At 32.6% G+C, this 20,381-nt stretch overlaps 1 protein-coding gene across 9 annotated transcripts in view; it reads right to left on the reverse strand.

Annotated features, from left to right (window-relative positions):
- Positions 1 to 20,381, reverse strand: part of LOC100645275 (GDP-D-glucose phosphorylase 1) — a 69,696-nt gene that overhangs the window by 47,490 nt on the left and 1,825 nt on the right. For 8 of the 9 annotated variants that reach the window (XM_048413585.1, XM_048413580.1, XM_048413579.1 and 5 more), the window contains 2 exons: positions 17,920 to 18,200; positions 14,997 to 15,099 (listed from right to left, as the gene is read on the reverse strand). In XM_048413585.1, the coding sequence (XP_048269542.1) occupies positions 14,997 to 15,099; positions 17,920 to 18,200 (384 nt within the window). Of the gene's footprint in view, positions 1 to 5,604; positions 6,804 to 14,996; positions 15,100 to 17,919; positions 18,201 to 20,381 lie in introns of those variants that run through there. The other variant, XM_048413586.1, reaches the window with a different exon arrangement.

Here is a 20,381-nt window from a genome sequence, read left to right on the forward strand (position 1 = left end):
ACTTTCAAATGTATTTTCACGTTGTTTGCTGAACATTTTGAAGATGAAAAAATCACTGATGTACGTCTTACAAGTATGCTTCTCGACTAAATGAAAGATCTGAGATATCTGCCATGAGATCCCTCGGAATACTCTAGCTGGAAAGCTTATCGCTTTCTCCATTTCAAAACTAAATAATCTTTTCTTTATAATGAATCGAAGGCGATAAACAATAAATTCCCGCTTATCGCTCTATTTACGTTCTGCGTATCGGCGGTCGGATTTGGGCCCCGCAGGAAACATAGTCGAATCACGCTGGACGACGAATGTGTTAAGAGTATAATTGTAAAAATGAATCCTTTTTTACTCATTGACTCATATCTTGGGACTGAGCTTACAGCATATGTAAAAATTGTTATTTTTATTTATTTTATTCTTATTCACATGTTGTGTTGAAATCATGTTCTTATATAGTTCAATTTACTTCAAAGTTTAACGATCAATATTTTATATAGAAATAATTTATTAATCAAGATAACATGATTTTGCAACAATAAAAATAATTTTAATAACATCGTTAAATGGAAAAAGACACAAGAGATTTGGTTCCTATCTTTCGTCTTTAAAAAACGTTCAAAAGGGAAACAGATATTACATCATTTTCGTTTTAAGTAATCCCGAATTTAAAAAAATACATTCTTCTAAATATTATAGTTGTCAAGATAATGTGCAATTGCAAGAGGAAACTTCAACGGAAACTCCACGGATTCTATAGCGAAGGAGCACGGACACCTACTTGGTCAAAAGAATAGTAAATTGGCTTTCGCACACTATGTAAACAGTAGAGCCGAAATACGTTCCGAAGGTAGCGATTCTTCTTCTGCTAAAAGTGTCATGCCTCTCAACATGAATCCAACTGACAAAAGTACCGAAAAGCAAAGCGAACTAATTGCTACTTTGATTGAACAATTTCAAAGCCTAACTCACGAGTATAGAAGCTTTAGAAATAGTACCGATGAAATCATTGAAAGTATGAAACAATTTACAGAAACTAGCGATAGAAACTGCTCCAAAGAAATAGTAATCTTGCAAAAACCATAGAATTGAAATACGACACCGGAACCGACCAGTCACAGATGACCATCCATTTTAGAAACCGCTACCGATAACGTAACAGATGACGAAACTGACGGATCAGACGCTTTACAAAGATTACGAAGTAAAACTAGTCACGTCACAATTGGACCAAGAAACAGCTACGACGAAGAACAAGGCGTCCAAGCAGAAGAGGTCATACGTACTGTTGAAACAGTACGGGGTCAAGACGACGTAATTGTGGAAGACTTTATCCTATCAATCCGAAAGTAAGAGCCATGACAAAGTGTGCAAGTGATAGAGAGCTACTATTTGACCTTATACTCATCGAAAGTATAACCGACGAAAAAAAAGCGGAAAAAAATACGATACCTGAATATTAACTCGCTTGGAGACTTATATTCGTGTTTAAGACAACACGTATCAGCACCAACCACTATTAGTAACTGCTGGGACAAATTGAAAAATTTAAAGCAAGGAGCAACAGAAAGCGTATAATCTTTCAACTCCAGATTCCGACAACAGCTCAATGAATTAAATTACGCGGTTTAAAACGAAAACCGCACGACGCGTAGCTATGGATATTGAAGAATGCGAAACACTTAAGACACATTTGCTCAATTTACGATACGAAATAGAACATATGGTAATAGCTAGCGATCCGAGAAACCTGAACCTCGCCCAACGACTAGCAGCCGACAGAGGACAATGGTTACGAGAAGTAAATCGTGTTACCAACCGCCGAAAGAACCAATCTAACAGCACTACGCCAGTATCGAAACGAAATGCTACCGATCCACGATCACGAACTTTTACTCAGTCATCTAACCAACCATCAGGTGACCGCATGAAAATAAATGTTCCAAGTGTCAACGAATCGGACACGTAGCCGAAATCTGCTGCTCTAGAAAAAAAATTTTCTATTCGCCAACCAAGGAAAGGTCCCAAACCAAACAACGAAGAATCCGGAGAAAACGTACCTAGAGTCAACTGCACCACTACCTGAAGATTATTGTCAATCGTATTGCAACGAAGAAACAGAGAAAGAGACAGATTCCTCATCGACACTCTGTTATAACACTCTGAACCGTTACTCTATTGTATTGGTACATTAAATTTTACTATCTATTGAGATATACGTAATTTTGTGTGCTACACTGGATTATCCGCGTAGTATTTACATACATATGAATATGAGTTATTGTGAGAGTATGTGCATGCGCAGCGTTTTGTAAAACAGAAAAATGCAAGTGTTCCGTACGCATGGTGGTAAAAAAGGTGGTGCTACAAGAAGAGTGCTGAAACGCGTGTGTGACATCGACCACACCTTAAACTACGTCAGAGATAAGACTTTTTCCCCTACCTTCGGACTCTTTCGCACACGGCACCACTTCATCATCATCATAACCTACACCGAGCCCCTCAACATACCCAAACTAAAACATATATAAGCCGAATCTTCAGCAAGCTCAGGCAGTTCTTGTTCAGATTTCTCTGATTCAGAATATTATACTACTCATGTAAAACTATTGTAATCATTGAATTTATAATAAAGTTTGATAACAGAATGTTAAGAGCTGGGCTACGGCTCAACCTTCTTTTTTTATAATCTAAGTCACAAGTTTACGTGACACCAGTCTAGAATGATTTTTTTTTTTATTAGAAATTAAAGAATTTAAATTTGATTATTTTAATTTTATTTATTTATTAATATCCTTTTTAGTTAAAATTCCAATATATATATTTCATGGGTAATTAATTAAAGCTCATGTAGAAGCTTCATTTTTTAGATCAATAATTTTGGCTTCAGTTATATTAAAATTAGAGAGATATGGAATATTACGTTTAATTTTAATTTTTAAAAATAAATTTATTAATTTATCTTATTATTTAATAATAATTAATTTATTTGGAATATTAATTTTAAGAATGTGTTTGTTTCAATTTGATATAAAATTGATTATTGCTATATCTTCGGTAATTCATATAGGAATTATATCTATAGGAATATTAAGGGGTTTAAAGGTTGGTTTATTAGGTGGTTTATTAATAATGATTTCTCATGGGTTAGTTTCTTCTGGTTTATTTTATTTAGTTAACATAATTTATAGACAAACTAATAGACGAAATATTTTTATCAATAAAGAATTAATTAATTTAATACCTTCAATATCAATAATGTGATTTATAATATGTATTTATAATTCAGGTGCTCCAATTTCTTTAAATATAGTAAGTGAAATTTTTTTATTAATAAGATTAATTAGATGATGCAAATATTTATTTATATTTTTATTTTTTTATTGTTTATTTAGATTTATATATTCAATTTATTTATTTAGTTTTATTCAGTTTGGAAAAATTTCTGATCTAAATATAAATTTAATAAATAGAATAGGTGTGCAGTGTGAGTTGAGAAGCGAGAGCGAGCGAGCGTAGAAGCCGGAGAGTGTGAATCAGGAAGTCGAAAGCCGCGTATGAAAATAAGACGTACGACAGCATTGTAATCATTTCGTTGCTTCGAATATTATTTATTAAATCAAAACATCATTACTTGTCCTTTCCTCTAAGACCCATTTAGATACCACATATATATTAATATATAATTAATTATATATACATATATAAAAATTTAAAAAATTTATTAATAGAATATAGATTTATTAATTTATATTTAATTTATTATATAAATGTTGATAATAAAATTTTTAAAATAACTATAAATTCTAAAAAATATTATTGTTTATGTTATACTTTATTTAAAAAATATTTATTTATTTATTTATTTTGATTTATTCGAAAGAAATATGGTTTTATATAAAAATTTAAAAAATTTATCGATAGGGCATGAGCCTATTAGCTTAAACTTAGCTTATTATATAAATGTTGATTTAAATATTTTTAAAATAACTATAAATTTTATTTATTTATCGGTGTGGACTGAGGACATATATATATATGCGTTTTCTGTAAGTGCCCGGCATGGACTAAGGACGCATGTATGGGTTTTTCAATTTTTCCGAACACCTACGCAGAAGTAATACTATTACGTTTGTGTGAAATAAATATAAATGCATTCCTTACGGCAGTAAACAAATGCCAATAGTGCCTCGTTATTGTTGAAGTGGTCACCACTTGTAAGAAAACTCTACATCTGGTTTTTTTAGTTTTCTCAAGCACTGAATTTTTCACACACAACTAAATTATTAACTTGTGTTATATTTACTAAATTTAGTTTTCTAGTTTATTGTTTTCTAGTTTATTACCCAAATTCTAGTTAACTGTAAATTTCAATGTTTATAATAAACAATTAAAAATAACTAAAAAATAATGCTCTTGAATCATTTAATCTCGTGCAAAAGGATTACTATAACTTATTACGATTTGCGCTTTGAATAGTCAATCAACAGAGTTCACTCTAACGAAAAAGTATTCCGTCCACAGCGATCGTCAGTGCTAGACGCGCGCCGTCCGTACGGACGGCATAGGCCGCGAGTATTTAGCACTCAAAGGGTTGATACAGATAAGGAAGAGAAGGATTGTTCTTAGATGAGAGAAGGAGAGCTTTAGGAGCTCTAGGCCCTTGAGAGCTATAGGAGCTGTCAGACTTCTGGATACTGCGAGAGCCGTAGGAGACTCTAGCCCGTGTAGGCACCTTGAGAGTTGTAGGAAACTCTGAGAGATATAGGAACGGCGATAGTTATAGGGACTGTAGGAACTCTAGGCACCGCGAAAGATGATGGAACTCTTAGAGATGTAGGAACGGTGAGAGCTATAGGGACTGTAGGCTTAAACTTAGCTTATTATATAAATGTTGATTTAAATATTCTTTAATAATTTTAAATTTTTAAAAATTTTTATAGTTTATTAAAAAATATATTAATTATTTTTTGATTTAATAATAAAATTTAAAAAATTATTAAAAGTATATAAATTTATTAATATGAATATTTATTAAAAATAAAAAATTTTAGAAATATGTTATTATCGTTTATAATTTATTTAAAGAATTAGATTAATATTAGTTCAATTTCAAATAAAAAATTTTTAAATTTATTATAGAGTATAAATATATTGATTTAAATTTAATTTATTATGTTTATTTATATAAATATTATTATTATTATTATTATTTAAGTTAAAAATATTAAATATATATATATATTATATATTATATTATATTGTATTATATAATAATAATATAATATGATATAATATAATATTTTATAAAAATATTTAATATTTTTTTTTTTAATATAATATTTTTGTAAGAAATGTAATATTTTTGTGAAAAAATGCATTATTTTTTGGAAAAAATGAATTATCGTATATATAAGTATATATTAACATATAATTATTAATTATAAATATAAATAAATTATAATTTTAATATAAATATTTATATTATATAAAAATTTATATATAAATATATATAGTTTGAAATTTAAACAAAATAAAGAGAGAGAGAGAGAGAGAGAGAGAGAGAGTTGAATCCGTGGTAAGGAGAATTGCTAATTAATTATCTAGTTGTCTTAATTATAATACGTTGTTGTTATTAGTTCACGTTGAACAACCATCGTTTCCTATTTAATCAGCATCTGTTTAATCCATTTATAATAAATAAACTAATCATAATAGTACACGACACTACAATACATTACTATTGTAACAAATATAAATGTAAAGAAGCATGTTGAATATATAGCATATAGGATAGTATAGTAATAGATAGATAGTAATAGGATAACCACGGCTGACAAAACATCCTGCATACCACAGTCATCGAAACAATAACCAGACAGTAACAGGACAGCTACGTCTGTTAGGCACCCGACGATAACTCCTTCAGAGGAATCAAACCTTAGTATATAAACCTTCCCAAATTCAGCACTTAATACGCTTTTATTATAACACTCTGAACCGTTACTCTGTTGGATTCATATAATAAATTTTACTATCATATCTAAAGTCCGAAATTATTACCTTACTTGCGAAAAGTTCGAACTACGACGTGAGGAGACAACCGGTGATCTATTAATTTCGCGATTTTCTGTGTCTTCTATGTGACACCCGCAACGCTGAAGTTCTCGGGACTGTACACTCCAAACAACTCTGCAAACGTTCTTCTATCCAATCAGTACGAAAAACAATCCACATATAATACAAGTAATAAACTTTAAAATGGCACATGTTTCATCTTTTATTGTTTAATTGTTTAGTATTGACGATTCTTTTTTAGATTGATCTTAGAGCCAATTGGTCCTAGAGAAACGTTTTCTTTTTTAAATCATGTGGAATAATTCCAGAACAAAGATATTTTATTTCGATTCTTCGGTAATTACTTAATAAGAATGGCATTTTTTGCATTTTTTGAATTTCGAAAACCAATTTTGCGCTATGACGGTAAGTATAACATGCACTAAAGAACTAAGCTGAGTCACAGCTCAAGTGAATCCATATTTTCAGCTTTTGTGTAAATAATTATTTATTATCATAAACAGTAACGCTTCAAAAATAATCAATGAAAATGATAAAACGGTAAAGTTTCTGCCGATTAAACAATGTTGCCAATACAGAATCGCTTCTTTAATAACAAGACATTCGAGATGGAACGCTTTCTTCTTCGATTCTGTCAGTTTCAATTTTCTTGAGAAGTAAGCAATAGGCTGTAATATTCCGTTGTCTCGGGGTTGCTTCAAAACAGCTCCTAAACCGATCCCCACTTGTATCTGTATAAATGAATATTTCTTGATTTTGATCATATATTGATAGAATCGAACTTAGAGATATTTCTTAAGCTTTTGGAATGACTTCCCACATTTCTCAGTCCAGCTAAATTCCACATTTTTCCTCAGTAAGTAATGAAGTGATCCCAAGAGTTTGTAAGCATCTTCTACGTACCTATAATAAAAATTAATTTTTCCTATCAATTGTCTTACATTTCTTTTGTTCTTTGGACGTTCAAATACGCGTATTGCTCTGAGGTTATCTTTTCCTGGTCGCACACCGCCATTTTCGATGATGTGACGAACATATTTCACTGAATTTTTTGCAAAATTACATTTGGCCAGTTTCAAGTGAAAGCCTTATTTCTTAATAGCCCTCATCAACAGCTCTATATGCCCGATATACTGGTCGAATGTTTCAGAAAAAACCAAGATGCCATCAATGTAATTTATGCAAAAAACTTACAATCTGTTCATTCTAAGAATATTTACAATAGATCTGGAATCGAACACCTATATGGTCTTTTTTATATATGGAGTTTCACAGTTCTCACGTCAAATTTGTGTTTGACGTGTAGAGGTTTAACAGGTTAAGGATAGTGCGAAATGATAAAAGCAGTTATTGCTGTCACAGCTTGTTATATGAATTTCTGATCCTTAAATAATCCTACGTACACAATATACAAGTATTGCGGAGATACCCGTTAATGCTGATGATTTCTGTGTATATTCGCTCGATGCTGTACTATATTCTGTTTATTTATACTGGTCGGAGGAGAGTCGAAACATTTGAATTTGTTCTGACCCGACGGTTGCCTGTAGCGGCGACATTGTTCTGCCCGGAGTTTACGTTGCTTGTATTCTAACGGTCTTGATGCTCCGGGACAGAACAATAACATGATTTGATTTGTCCTCTAAATCATGTGCCGCTACATTACCCCCCTACCAGTGCTAGCGTTTTTATTAAGTTAGGCCGAGTATCTCCTCGTCGTCGTTATTTTAAAAGTTGCGGATATATCCTGTGTCTGATAATTTGCGGGTTTTTTTGTTATCCAAACTCTGCCTGATACTAGTCGGGAAAACGGACTCTTTGTCCGGATCTCGTAACATACCTGTCCCTGGTGTTTTCTTCCCTGGTTTGATCGTTGTTGTTTGTGCCGTTTCCATCGCGGCTGTTCGTTTGATCTACGGAGATCAATATGTTACGAGATTCGACGCCTCTATCTTCTAAATCATCCGGAACAATGAACGCGAGTTTTAGACGGTCGATGGAAACTGCTCGTCGCGATTGTTTATTTTTATAACGTAGTTTTTTTGTCCCTTTTTATAACTTTGAAGGGTCCATCGAATTGAGGCTGTAAAGGGCCACCCGTCGCGTCGTGGCGTAAGAAAACGTAAGGCGAGGAATCCAATTCTTTGAAAATGAAAATTTTCCTTTCGCCATGACGCGTACCCGGTTGCCGCCTGACCTTTTCCATTCGTTTTTTAAGCCGGTTCGCGTATTCCGCTGTAGCCTGCTGTCTTGTTGGTAAAAAAAATTCCGCCGGCAGTCGTATGCTCCTTCCATCTTGACTTCTTTGAGGCGATCGGGGGCCAGGCGACGGGGTTTACTGTAGACTGGTGAGCCAGGTGTGGTTTCGATGTGGTGTACTACCCCGTGACGTATCTTCTCTCGCCCGAAAATAGATGGACGAGTTAGGTCGGGAAACTCCATCAAAAGTCGATGATACACTGATTCACCGACTATATTTCTTACGGACGCTCCATCCGTCGTGCCGGTGTATCCCCTTGCTGTCAATTGAGTCCTCGTGTCGATGAGACGTTTGTTTCGCGGGTCCACGAGCAACCCATAGTGGCTCAAAAAGTCCACACCGATGATGGGTGATTGGACGTTGGCTATCACAAATCGCCATGTGAATGCCCTTCTGAGGGACAGGTTGAGGGTGACGGCGATGGTGCCGTACGTCGGGATTCGCGTCCCATTGGCCGCGAACAGTTCGTATTCGCATCTGTTCGTTGGTTGGTGGGTGTATTTTGCTGCGGGAATAGACGCTTATGTCGGCCCCAGTGTCCACGAGGAAGGACGTCAGCGTCGCCTTGTCGGTGACAAAAATGCGGCGGGAGCCCATGCCGTCGTCGTCTGCCGCTTTTACGGACGGCGGGCCCCGTTTCCCTGCATCCATTTGCACGGAGACTGGCACTTGTACGCCCGGTCTCCGAACGTTCGATGGTAGTAGCAGAAGTCGGGGTTTCCCGATCTCTCTCTCGGTCTTTCTCTTGATCTCGGCCGGTTACGCCTTCCCGCTTCGGGTCGCAGCCTAGGACGAAGCTCGCGCTTCGACGTGCGCATTTCTGCTCGCAGTTGAGATATTTGTTCGCTCAGGGCGTTGACGATGGAAAGTCAGGGTTCGCTTGTTGTCTCGGGTTGTGCCGGCTGCTCGACAACGGTCGCCAAACGAGGTGCGTGCCGGTCGCCCTCTGAGATCCTCGTGTACCTCGTCAGCTATCCGCAACATCCTAGCTACGTCGTCGCCGTCGACTCCAGCCAGAAAGCACCTGATCCGCGTTGGTAGGCGATTCTTCCACAGAGTGAGGATAAACTTGGCTGACGCAAGAGGACCGGCAAGTCTTTTGAAATCATGATAAAATTTCGAAGGTTTCCTGTCGCCGATCTCTTCCTTTTCCATCAACCTTCTGAATTTCTCGTCATTCGATTCCTCAAGGGCGCGCGTTAGTTCGGCCTTGAGGCTTGTCGGCCTACCGCCCGACGGCTGGTAGGGACAAATACACATCCCCGATTTGCTCTAGGTATTGCGGCTCGTGGCAGCCGACGAGGGCTCTACATTTCGCCCGATCGTCTGTTATATCCACTGCCTTCATTTGCTCTTCCAGTATGCTGAACCAGAGTCTCATGTTCTCAGGCATTACCGGAGGCACGCGGACCAGCGGATGGGCTGCAATGGCGGGATTGCTCGTCATGCTTAGGCACACACACAAAAAAAAGTGATTGGTTTATCAGCGGCACTATCACAGTCACCTCTTTCACTTATATCACGTCGATCACGCCTATCACGACGATCACGCCTGTCACGACGATCACGTCAGGGTCACCAATGTAGAGGTTTAACACGTTAAGGATAGTGCGAAATGATGAAAGCAGTTATTGCTGTCACAGCTTGTTATATGTATTTCTGCTCCTTAAATAGCTCTACGTACACAATATACAAGTATTGCGGAGATACCCGTTAGTGCTGATGATTTCTGTGTACATTCGCTCGATGCTGTACTATATTCTGCTCGCCCGCGAACGTGTCTGTTTATTTATACTGGTCGGAGGAGAGTCGAAAAATTTGAATTTGTCTTGACCCGACGGTTGCCTGTAGCGGCGACATTGTTCTGCCCGGAGTTTACGTTACTTGTATTCTAACGGTCTTGATGCTCCGGCACAGAACAATAACATGATTTGATTTGTCCTCTAAATCACGTGCCGCTACAACGAATACCTCTCTGTATTTCTCTATAAGACAAAGCACTTCTTTTTTCTCTGGTCTGTTTAAATGTTCAAGGTTGTCAACAAATTTATCATTCTCCATGTACTCAATGAAGTTTATCTCTCTTCTCATCTGATCATTCTTTCTTTCTTTATTTTTCCCGGATATTATTTCTTCTTCTTTGTGATCTATCTTTCTATAACAATTTTTTTTAACTTTTTGAGCAATTCTCAAATCCTTATCTTGTATTAATTTGAACTTTTTATGGCGTCCAACCCTAGGACAAGGTGGTATGTGAACTTATCGTTGCGTACCACAAAAACATCCATTATTTCTTCTATTTTATTTATCTTCATTCGCGGTTTCGCCCGGACACTCGTGAGTCATTGCCACTGAGTTTTGAAAATACTCTTATGTTCGGTTAGATCTGCTTTTATTTGATCAACAATCTTTTGGTTAATAGAACTTGCATTGACTCCAGTGTCATAAACACCTTTAACATCTTTCTGATCATTGATTCTAACTCGGTGTTTTATCAATGGTTTATATACTTCTCCAGGGTTTTTAGTTTTTTCATTCTCATCCAATCTTATTGACTTCTTGTTTTCGGATGCAAATATCTCAAGTGAATTTACCTGTTTGAAATTCTTCTGAACATTCTTGTTCATGTTCCTGCATAATTCTACCGGATGGAATCGGCCAGGAAAATTCAGTGATTCACAAAAGCTAGTTTCGCGAATGATAGATTTTAATTTCTATCAAGACATACCTTCATCTCCTGCATTTCTTTTCCTTTCATCTGAACTTCGTTATTGAATTTTTTTGTGATAATTATCTTCATACTGTCCCAAAATTTTTATCAAATCATCTGTTGAGTATCGTTTCTTTATCGATTCTATCCTTAATGTGAATAGATAATCTCATAACAATCAAACCAATTCTTGTGTTTTCAATAGTCTTCCTCTCTTTTTCAAATATTAAGCGTTCTTTTTTTTAGCGTAATCAACGAACGAACCTGAAATATATTTGAAATTATACACGTATCGTGATGAAGACCAAACTTTATTGCTGAAAACTTTGAAAAATGAAGTCCTCCAATCTTCCCAATTATATTCTTTGTTCTTCAACAGATTTGTTTGATACCACTCCAGTGCTATTTTCTCCAAATACATCTTTAAGCACTTGATTTTCTACTCATAATTTGGATCTTGAATTTTTCCCACTCTGTTTCATAGTTTAACATCCAATCTGTGGCTTTTTGAGTCCCATGAAATTGCTTTAAAGCGAAGTACGTTCCTTCTCTTTTATAATTATCTAGTTTTTATAGAATTTCCAAAAGTCTTTCCATGTCAAAACTAGATTTACTTTCAGTCTTTATTTTCCTTTTTTGAGATGATTTCTGATTCTTCTAAGTAAGTATTTTGAAATATAAAGTTTAAGTTCGTATCAATGTATGACGTCGCAGTCTCATCATCCATCGTGAGTGTGATATATTTCTATATTGGCCTACCTTGGTTACACTTTTTGAGGCGTTCTTAACAATTGATGAATTGAATAATCTAGGATGATAACTTCTTGATTGATATTCCAGCGGAAAAAACATAATTCACTTCATCTTTTGGTTTTCTTATAGATTCTACACATTCTATTCTTTCACCTTTTGTGTTTTCGTTTATGGTGATACGGAGAATAATCTTCAACGGCATGGCGTAGTGAAAATCGATTTGTAATAACGTAAATCCTTAGGGTAAATCAGACGATCGATTCTGGAAAATCAATAATCGATTTTCCAAGTCCTAAATTACCATTCTTCTCTCGTGATCTAATCTATTCATCAAAATGACTGCCAATAAAACAAAGCAAAAGTAAAAATGTCAGTTGGCAAGTAATTTAAATTCTATAGAATTTACATATACATTTTAATATATACATATGTTATCTATCATGCATCGACCTATTCTGAATCTTGGTTGTGTTTCTGAGAGTATTTTCTACCTCTCTGCTTTTTTCATTAGTTTTTCTTCTAACATCATTGCATAAACCTTATACGCAGTGTTCAATAGTAATAACCCTCTGTAGTTATATACTTCATGTTTACTACCATTTTTATTTATGGTTGTTATTTCTCACTTTCTCCAATCTCTTGAGAGGTCTTCTTCATTCCAGATCGTTCTTACTATTTCTTTTAGTTTCCTTCTGGCTTCTCCTGCACCATATATTCATGCTTCATTTTTATCTTGTCTCTGCTTACTGCTTTCCTCTTGTTTATTCTTCCTATTTAATCCTCCATTTCCCTTTCTTCTAATTCTCCTGCATATCCCTTGTTTATCTTATAATAGGTCATTGAAATGTTATTTCCACTCTTCCATCTTTATATGAGCACTTGTCTTGCTTTTCTTCTTTCTCTTCTTATTAACATATGCCCATATTTCTGCCTTTGTTTTTCTTTGTTCTTCTTTTCTTTGCATAATATTTTATACTCTTCTTTTTCTGCTCTTTATACTTTTATACTCTTCTTATGTCATACTTGTTTTACTTTTTTAGCCTTCCCAAGACATGTTGTCAGTGCCTTTTCTTTTCCCAGTATTCTGCATCCTACCACTTTAGTCCTCTTGTTCTTCCTCATTTTCGCTCGCATTGCTTCTATTAATTCTATTATGCAATTCAATGAGTGACCGATGATAGCGATGGAACATACGAATCACACATTCGTCTTTTTAATAATTCCCATAGATTTTCTGTGGGTCTGAGGTCGAAGTTTTTTGCACAACAATCTAAAACTAGAAATGTTACAGTTTCTAGCCAATTTTTTATGCTTTTGCGTATATGCTTTAGTTTCCCATCTGGTTTGTTTGAGGATATTTTTAATGAGTATTACTCTAAACGTTAGATATATACTGCACGTTTCAAATTTGCTGCTTCATTTCAACTTGATATGAAGGGAAACCACAAGCATATATAAATTTATTAAATTATAATTTATTGTTTTCACTACTTGTTCTGCATTAGCTTCATATTCATAGCATTTATTACAATTTATATGAATAATTTTATTTCTTATGTATAGTGCAGCATCATTACTTATCCAGTGTTCTATTAAAAATTCGATAAGAGCTCGTTGAAAGTCAAGCCAAAACTTCACTCCAAGCAAAAGCACCAAGCTAAGATATCGTGGCAGACCTGAGCATTATAAATCGACTTCATTACCCTCTTCATTTATTTGAAATTTTATTTATTCATTTATTTTGTAGTAACTGATATAAAACGAATATCACGCAGCCATTATACAAATAAATAGTAATAAGAGTTAAATAGTTTTCAAGGCATAAGTAATCATATGGAGAGGTAGAGTCACTACCTTCCGGTATCCACTATCCTACTATAATAAGAGTAGCTGTTAAAGGTAGCGAGTGAACTTTTATTATCCAAATGATCTTGTTTCTCGAGTCGTTTGGATAAACGTAGTACTACTGTATAGTCAAAAAATTTCTTATATTTCCTCTAACCATGATAATTGTACACATTTTATTTATGACAGCGAATAATGATTTATACAAAAGCTACGATTATTGACTCATCATTTTGTTCATATAAATACTAAAAACTTTTCTTTTAAATTTTCTTTGTACATACAACTGTATAATTTAGCTTGCTCACCGTGTGCATTATTATCATTATTACAATATTTAGTAAATAAAATTGGCTTCGCGAGTTATAAAAAAAATAAAAAAAAAACGATATGTGAAATTGTTGATTTATGAAATTTTAATAAAGAAATAATAAATGTTTTTTAATTCAAGAAATGCCATTCCTGTTAAGTAGTTATTTCTAGAGTTATTCCATTTATTTATAATTAAATGTTTCAATTGTTTATGAGTGTTTAAGTTACAAAGAAATCAATACGATTGGAAGTAACAGAGTACCATGTGCCCCCTCTGTCATAGCAACATAACATTCTTATTAAGCACCCATAGTTTATAATAATATCCTGATACTCGTGATTATCGTGATGACTGCCCTATTCCAATCGATTGATTCTTTGACATAGCAACTACCCAATTCACTATATATATAAAAACAGCAAGAATATCAATAAAAAATGGCTCCCTCATTCAGCATTCAATCAAGTATATAATATATATAATTATAATTAAGTATAAGTATACTTAAACACCTTTTTACCACCCTGAAAATAAGTTTATTTCAAAATTATGAATTTTAAAGTTTTCATTTGTTTTTTTAAAAAGAATAAAACTTTGTAACACATGTTATAATTTGTTAATACAGTAAGTTATTAATTTTTCACACAGATATTCTTGTGTGATAATAATAATTTGTTATCCAAATTGCAGTTCAATTGGTGCTGCTATCTTAACAAAACACAACTCATTTTATAGCTTATTTAATCACCTATAACATTCATTCTTAATATTTTCCTCTATCTCCACTCAGTCCCCAGATATATGCCAATAAGTAAGAGAAGAGGCTGATTTTTACAATTATACCACTTCTGATTGTGTATTGTTGAAAATAATCTCTTACCTTGAACAGATTCTCATTCTCAATTATCAATAGGAACACATTAAACGATAGGACAACAATTTGAATTTTTTAATGAAATGGATATAATTTAATTCGATGTAATTCGACTGGACTAGTGGGATATATATATATATAAGAAATAAAAGAATAAAAATATAGTTACAATATATTCCAGTAACATCCTCCATTTCAAGTAGTATAAATGCCAATGAAGATGGTTCACAGATGCAAAAGCACAAAGACTGTTGAAAGCCACCCTGATGTATCTGCAAACAACATATTATCAAATTATTAAGTTTTAGTTATTTATTTACTCCAATTATTTTTTTTATTCTCTGTAGATCTCATATCAAAAATTCAAATATATTTAAGCTCTTGGTTATTTAAAATAGTAGATTAAAAATATTATTTTATTGTAAGTATAAATATAATATGGATTAGATTTTGAAATATGTAATATTATTTCTTTGATCAGAATTTCACAATTAGATTCTATTGAACAATAAAATCACAAACTTAACCGTTTGCGTCCCAAGCAACGCGATCGCGCTGTTTAGATTTTGTGTCGAAAGGTCCCAGTACATTTGAACGCTACGGACGACTGACGGTATTCTGTATTTCATTGTTATCTTCTCAATAATTTTTATTGAACAAAACTGTTAGGAACATGATACATTTACACTGTACATGTGAATGTGTGTGTAAGCGTCAGAGGACGTCCAGGCCTTAGTTGGGACAAAAAACAAGAGTCAGTCGTTAGAAGTATCTGGAAGAGTCGGTTGACAACAAGCGTGCGTGCGAATAGGATTTCGAGGTTTTTAGAGTTTAAGATATATGTATAACTGTTGTGTGCTAAATAAAGGGAATTATTTGTATTTCCGAATCCTTTCTATATCTTTACAAAAACTTGAAATATTTATAAACTATGTCAGAAAAATAACAAATATGACGAGCGTTATTGCGCCGCTTGTTTCTCTTCGCAATCGATTAAGACAAGCGTTAGCGCGCTGTTCGCGATTTTTCGACCCCTGAGACTCAAACGGTTAAGACATTTATTGTTGCATGTTGCACAAATCCAAGATAGTTAATCCATTGCCTTGCGATTTAAGTTCCAATAGCGCGTGCTATAACCAACGGCAGTGCACCAAAGTTGTGCAAATCGCACCGTTCTTCTGATGAGTAACGTACAACTGTAGAGGACAGGTATATATGGATGTTTGACCATGAGATTTATTGCAAATTATCGTTTGTTGTCGTAACCGTCGAATTTATTTAAAATAATAAATTAATGTACAGCCCATATTCGCTAAGTCGTTAGTACAAAGTATAAATCGCAAAATAAAATCGCGGATAAATACTCGTCCCGTAACTCGGTAAATAACTCGTGATAACACTTGGATCGCTCGTTGATACAGAAAGATGCTCGTAAATACTCGTAGATACTAAACTGTTTCTGGTTGCGTCGGTTTATTTATACAGGACAATGCAGGGGGGGGGGGAGTCGGAAGATTCAAATTCATCTTTATTCGACAGTTAGTTCCTTGACAACACTTTAGGATGCACTGTCACTAGAATTTATTTTATCACTACTAATGTATATTTTAAAATCATAGCAATAACCCGATTTTGACTCACATAATTTATAAAATTTTATACCGGATCTTGTCCCTCCCAATGGAGTAAATTGTTTGTAGGATAAGCGTCCCTTATAATTCATCAATGATTCATTGGTAACAATGTCCTCTTGCGTTGTATATACTTCTTATAAATCTTTGATTCAAAAAAAAGGTTTAAAAAAGGTTTTAGTTTACATAATTTATCTGTATTGTTAGCCAAATTGCTATCTGCAAAATGCAAACATCTAGTTATTTACAGAAATCTTTTGAATGACATCGTTTTTCTGAAAATTGGAGTTTCTATGACTGCTCTCTTAGATCAATTTATTTGTATTGTTGGTTTCTTAACTTCAGTCATTATTATACATAGTGCAAAATATACTTTGATCCCACCACAGTTTACAGGAAACCAAGTTTCGTCTAGTTTTAGTTTTTTATTTTCATTGTTCATTATTTGATTTGCATATCGATTCATTTCCATAACAATATTTTCCCAAAATATATTATCAAATATTATATTAAAAACATCTACTTCTTTTTTGTTTTCACCTAACTTACTCAAAGTTGCCACTTTTATACCACAAATCTCTGTATAGTTTCAAATTTTTGGTACATTAGTTTCTTCTTTCCAAATCCATAGCTCTAGTTGTTGATGATTACTGTGATCTTCGTCGTCGGTATCATCTTCGATAACCAGTCGCTTACAACGTTCTCGTACAGAAAGTGAAATATCACTACTGTCACTATCACTATTTAAAATATCTATTAAATCACTTTTTGCGATGTTAGCAGAACTTTCAATGTCCTCAACAACGCTTAACATTCTTTTTGAAGTTATTTTTAGGGGTACCTTTCTAATATTTTTCAAGAAAATATACTGCACCTCCGAATGCGGACAAGAAAAAAAAGCATTTGTCGCATGTATCCCAACAAATATACAAAGTTTCACGTACAAAGTGCACGTGTTGTTTATGTTTGGCCCGAAGGATATACCACGTCTCTAACACGACGTTGTAGGTTAAAAGCTTAATGATACAATAAGGTTAATTGAAAATACTTATAAACTGTAAACAACAATGTGATATTGTAAATAGTTATAATGTAAATATTTTTAAATGTCAGAAAATGTTAATAAATCATGCCAAAATTTCAAAATTTTTATTTTTCCTATTAAATTGGAATTGCATCACTGATTAAGCTTTATGCTATAACAATTAAAGTTTCAAAAATAAAATAGAATCATAAAATAATTACTTCTTTACTCATAATGCATTACTACAATAATCTTATTTTATTAACTGAATAATGCTTAATAAATATTATTAAGAAAAATGAAATTTATGAGAGTACTGTGTATGTTTTATTAACTTTCCTTTGACATTGCACTTTTTAACAATCAACATATATATTTATAAATTAATTAAAGATTTAATTTCTGTTATTTTTGCTTCAAAGGTGGAATATACTTACGAAGACAAACTCAAGGAAAACAACTCAACAGCTTTCACTAAGCTATGTTTTGTTACAAGTTGAGGTAATTGTTTACATCTTTGTGGCAACAGCAGAGAATGACAGTATTCAATCGGACTAGCATTAATTGCAATTATATCATCTTTGTCTGTATTATTTAAATTCATTATTTGTTCTTCTGACACAAGTTTTGTAAAGTTAAAATCTTTCTCATTGAAAGGTTGGTTCATTGAAATAATATTTTCTGGAGATCTTCTTTTATAACCGCGATCAATATTTAGCTAAAATTAATAAAAATGGTCAGTATTAAATATTAAAAAAAGTAAATATTATTTATTATAAGATTACCAATAATAAAGAAAATTTATATAATGATTAAAACAAGTTTGTATGGTATGTTTTGTCACAGGACAATATATAATTGGATTGTTCATATAAAACTTTTATAAAAATTTGAATCATTAAATATTTTAGACATTTAATGCCTGTGTCTAATGAATATAAAATATCAGTATATATAAGAATCAATCTAATATAAATTACTATTTTATCTTCATCAGTATAATATCAATTATTTTTTAGATGAGAAAAATAGTTGAAATTTGATATAAGATGTTTTTTTTTGGTAAACTATTATATGGCACACCATTACATAAATTCGGTTGTAGGACTCTTTTGAAGGGAGTTTAACCAAGGAATACTCATCATGTCAGAAAATGGCAATATTTTGTGTTATGGCGATTCATATCAGTAATAAAATTAAAAAATAAAACCGTCATTTCATTACAACTTAATTCTATATTATAACAGCCACACATACTCTGTATTTGGCCATTATACTTCATCGCTTACTTTTTGTGATACATTTTAGGTACACAATTTTCAAAGTTTTCAAAGAAGGCACAACAGCTAACTGGTTAATCAGCAATTGTATACTCCAATAAATGTACTGTGGCACGCAATATGATTTTTCTCAAATATTAAGTTTTCTGAATGTGAGGTTGGTGGTAGCCAAAACTTTCATCATTGAACTCCTCTACTTACAAGTTTTCTAACAATATATCATGCATTCTATGGACATTAAAGTACTGAATACTACAGTATTTCAAATTTATTTACTATGCAGAAAAAACAATATTACATTTATGTTTCCTTTATAAATGTTATATTTATGATTGTATATATAAAATGCTATTTATCATAAGAATAAGGTAAGAAGAGAAGAAACATTTATGTCAAAATAGAATAAAAACTAGAATAGAATAAAAAATAGAATAAAAAAATATTGAAAAACAGACATTATATGTATACAGAAGAATTGAATCCTGAATCTTAGCATAGGACTTTAACGGATTACCATCATACTATCGCATTGTTTGTTAAATACCACAGTTGAATCACATTTTAGCGTAGTAATAAAATTTCAATCACTAATGTTTCAAAAAATATTGGATCTTTGCCCTTATAATGGAATACTTTTGCAGAGTGAGGATCTTCCCATATGCAGAATTTTAACTAAATCAGTAATACAAATGTCTTGCAGTTCCCTTGTTATTTGTTAATTATGAATTTACATATATATGAATCGATATAATTATTTTTTTCTTTTCATTGTGTTAAATAGTTACATTAACTAAGTCATACTAGAGTAACTTAACACATTAGCACCATGACTCACATATATGTCATTTGGATTCCTCTGCTAGAACCTGAATGATATATATAGATGAGTTTCTAAATGCTCTGATGCCAATGTGTTAAAGGATTATAAGTTCTTTGAAATACAATTGGGGAGAGAGACATTACAATTCTCACAATCATAAATCATAAAACATTAAATAATTTCAGTTCACTAATACATATAAATTCCTAAAAGTATAATACATTGATTAATAAATAAACAATCCTGATATTGTCTTGGCAATATAATAACAAATATGATATATTCATTGCTACTTCTTTAACTGTTATTTTATATATGATTTTGCACTATAAAATTAATTTATATAATTTTATTCTTATAAAAATTCCTAGAATAAACAATATTATCTATATTATATTATTAGATATAATTATAGTTACATAATATTTATTTCATTTTTATTTTTGTAAATTGTCACTGATTTTGTAAATATTTTTGTTTTGTCTGCTTATTTTTATTTTATAAGTTATCAACAAACTGTACTTGTAAGTATTAAAACTAAGAGATAAGCATACGTAACAAGATTTATAGGTATTAATGACATTAATACACAAAACATATTTGTAATTATTAAAATTTGAACCAGAAAATTATCTTACGAATATTTATGCAAGGGATGGTAAAATTAAAGCATACATTTACAAATATGACAAGTGAACAATAAAAACATGTGAAATATTTTATCCTGTAAATTACTATATTACTTAAACAAAATTGTAACAACTAAAAAATATTTAAAAATAAATTAAACAAATATTTA

The sequence above is a fragment of the Bombus terrestris genome, chromosome 17 (assembly GCF_910591885.1).
Source record: "Bombus terrestris chromosome 17, iyBomTerr1.2, whole genome shotgun sequence".
Classification (NCBI taxonomy): domain Eukaryota; kingdom Metazoa; phylum Arthropoda; class Insecta; order Hymenoptera; family Apidae; genus Bombus; species Bombus terrestris.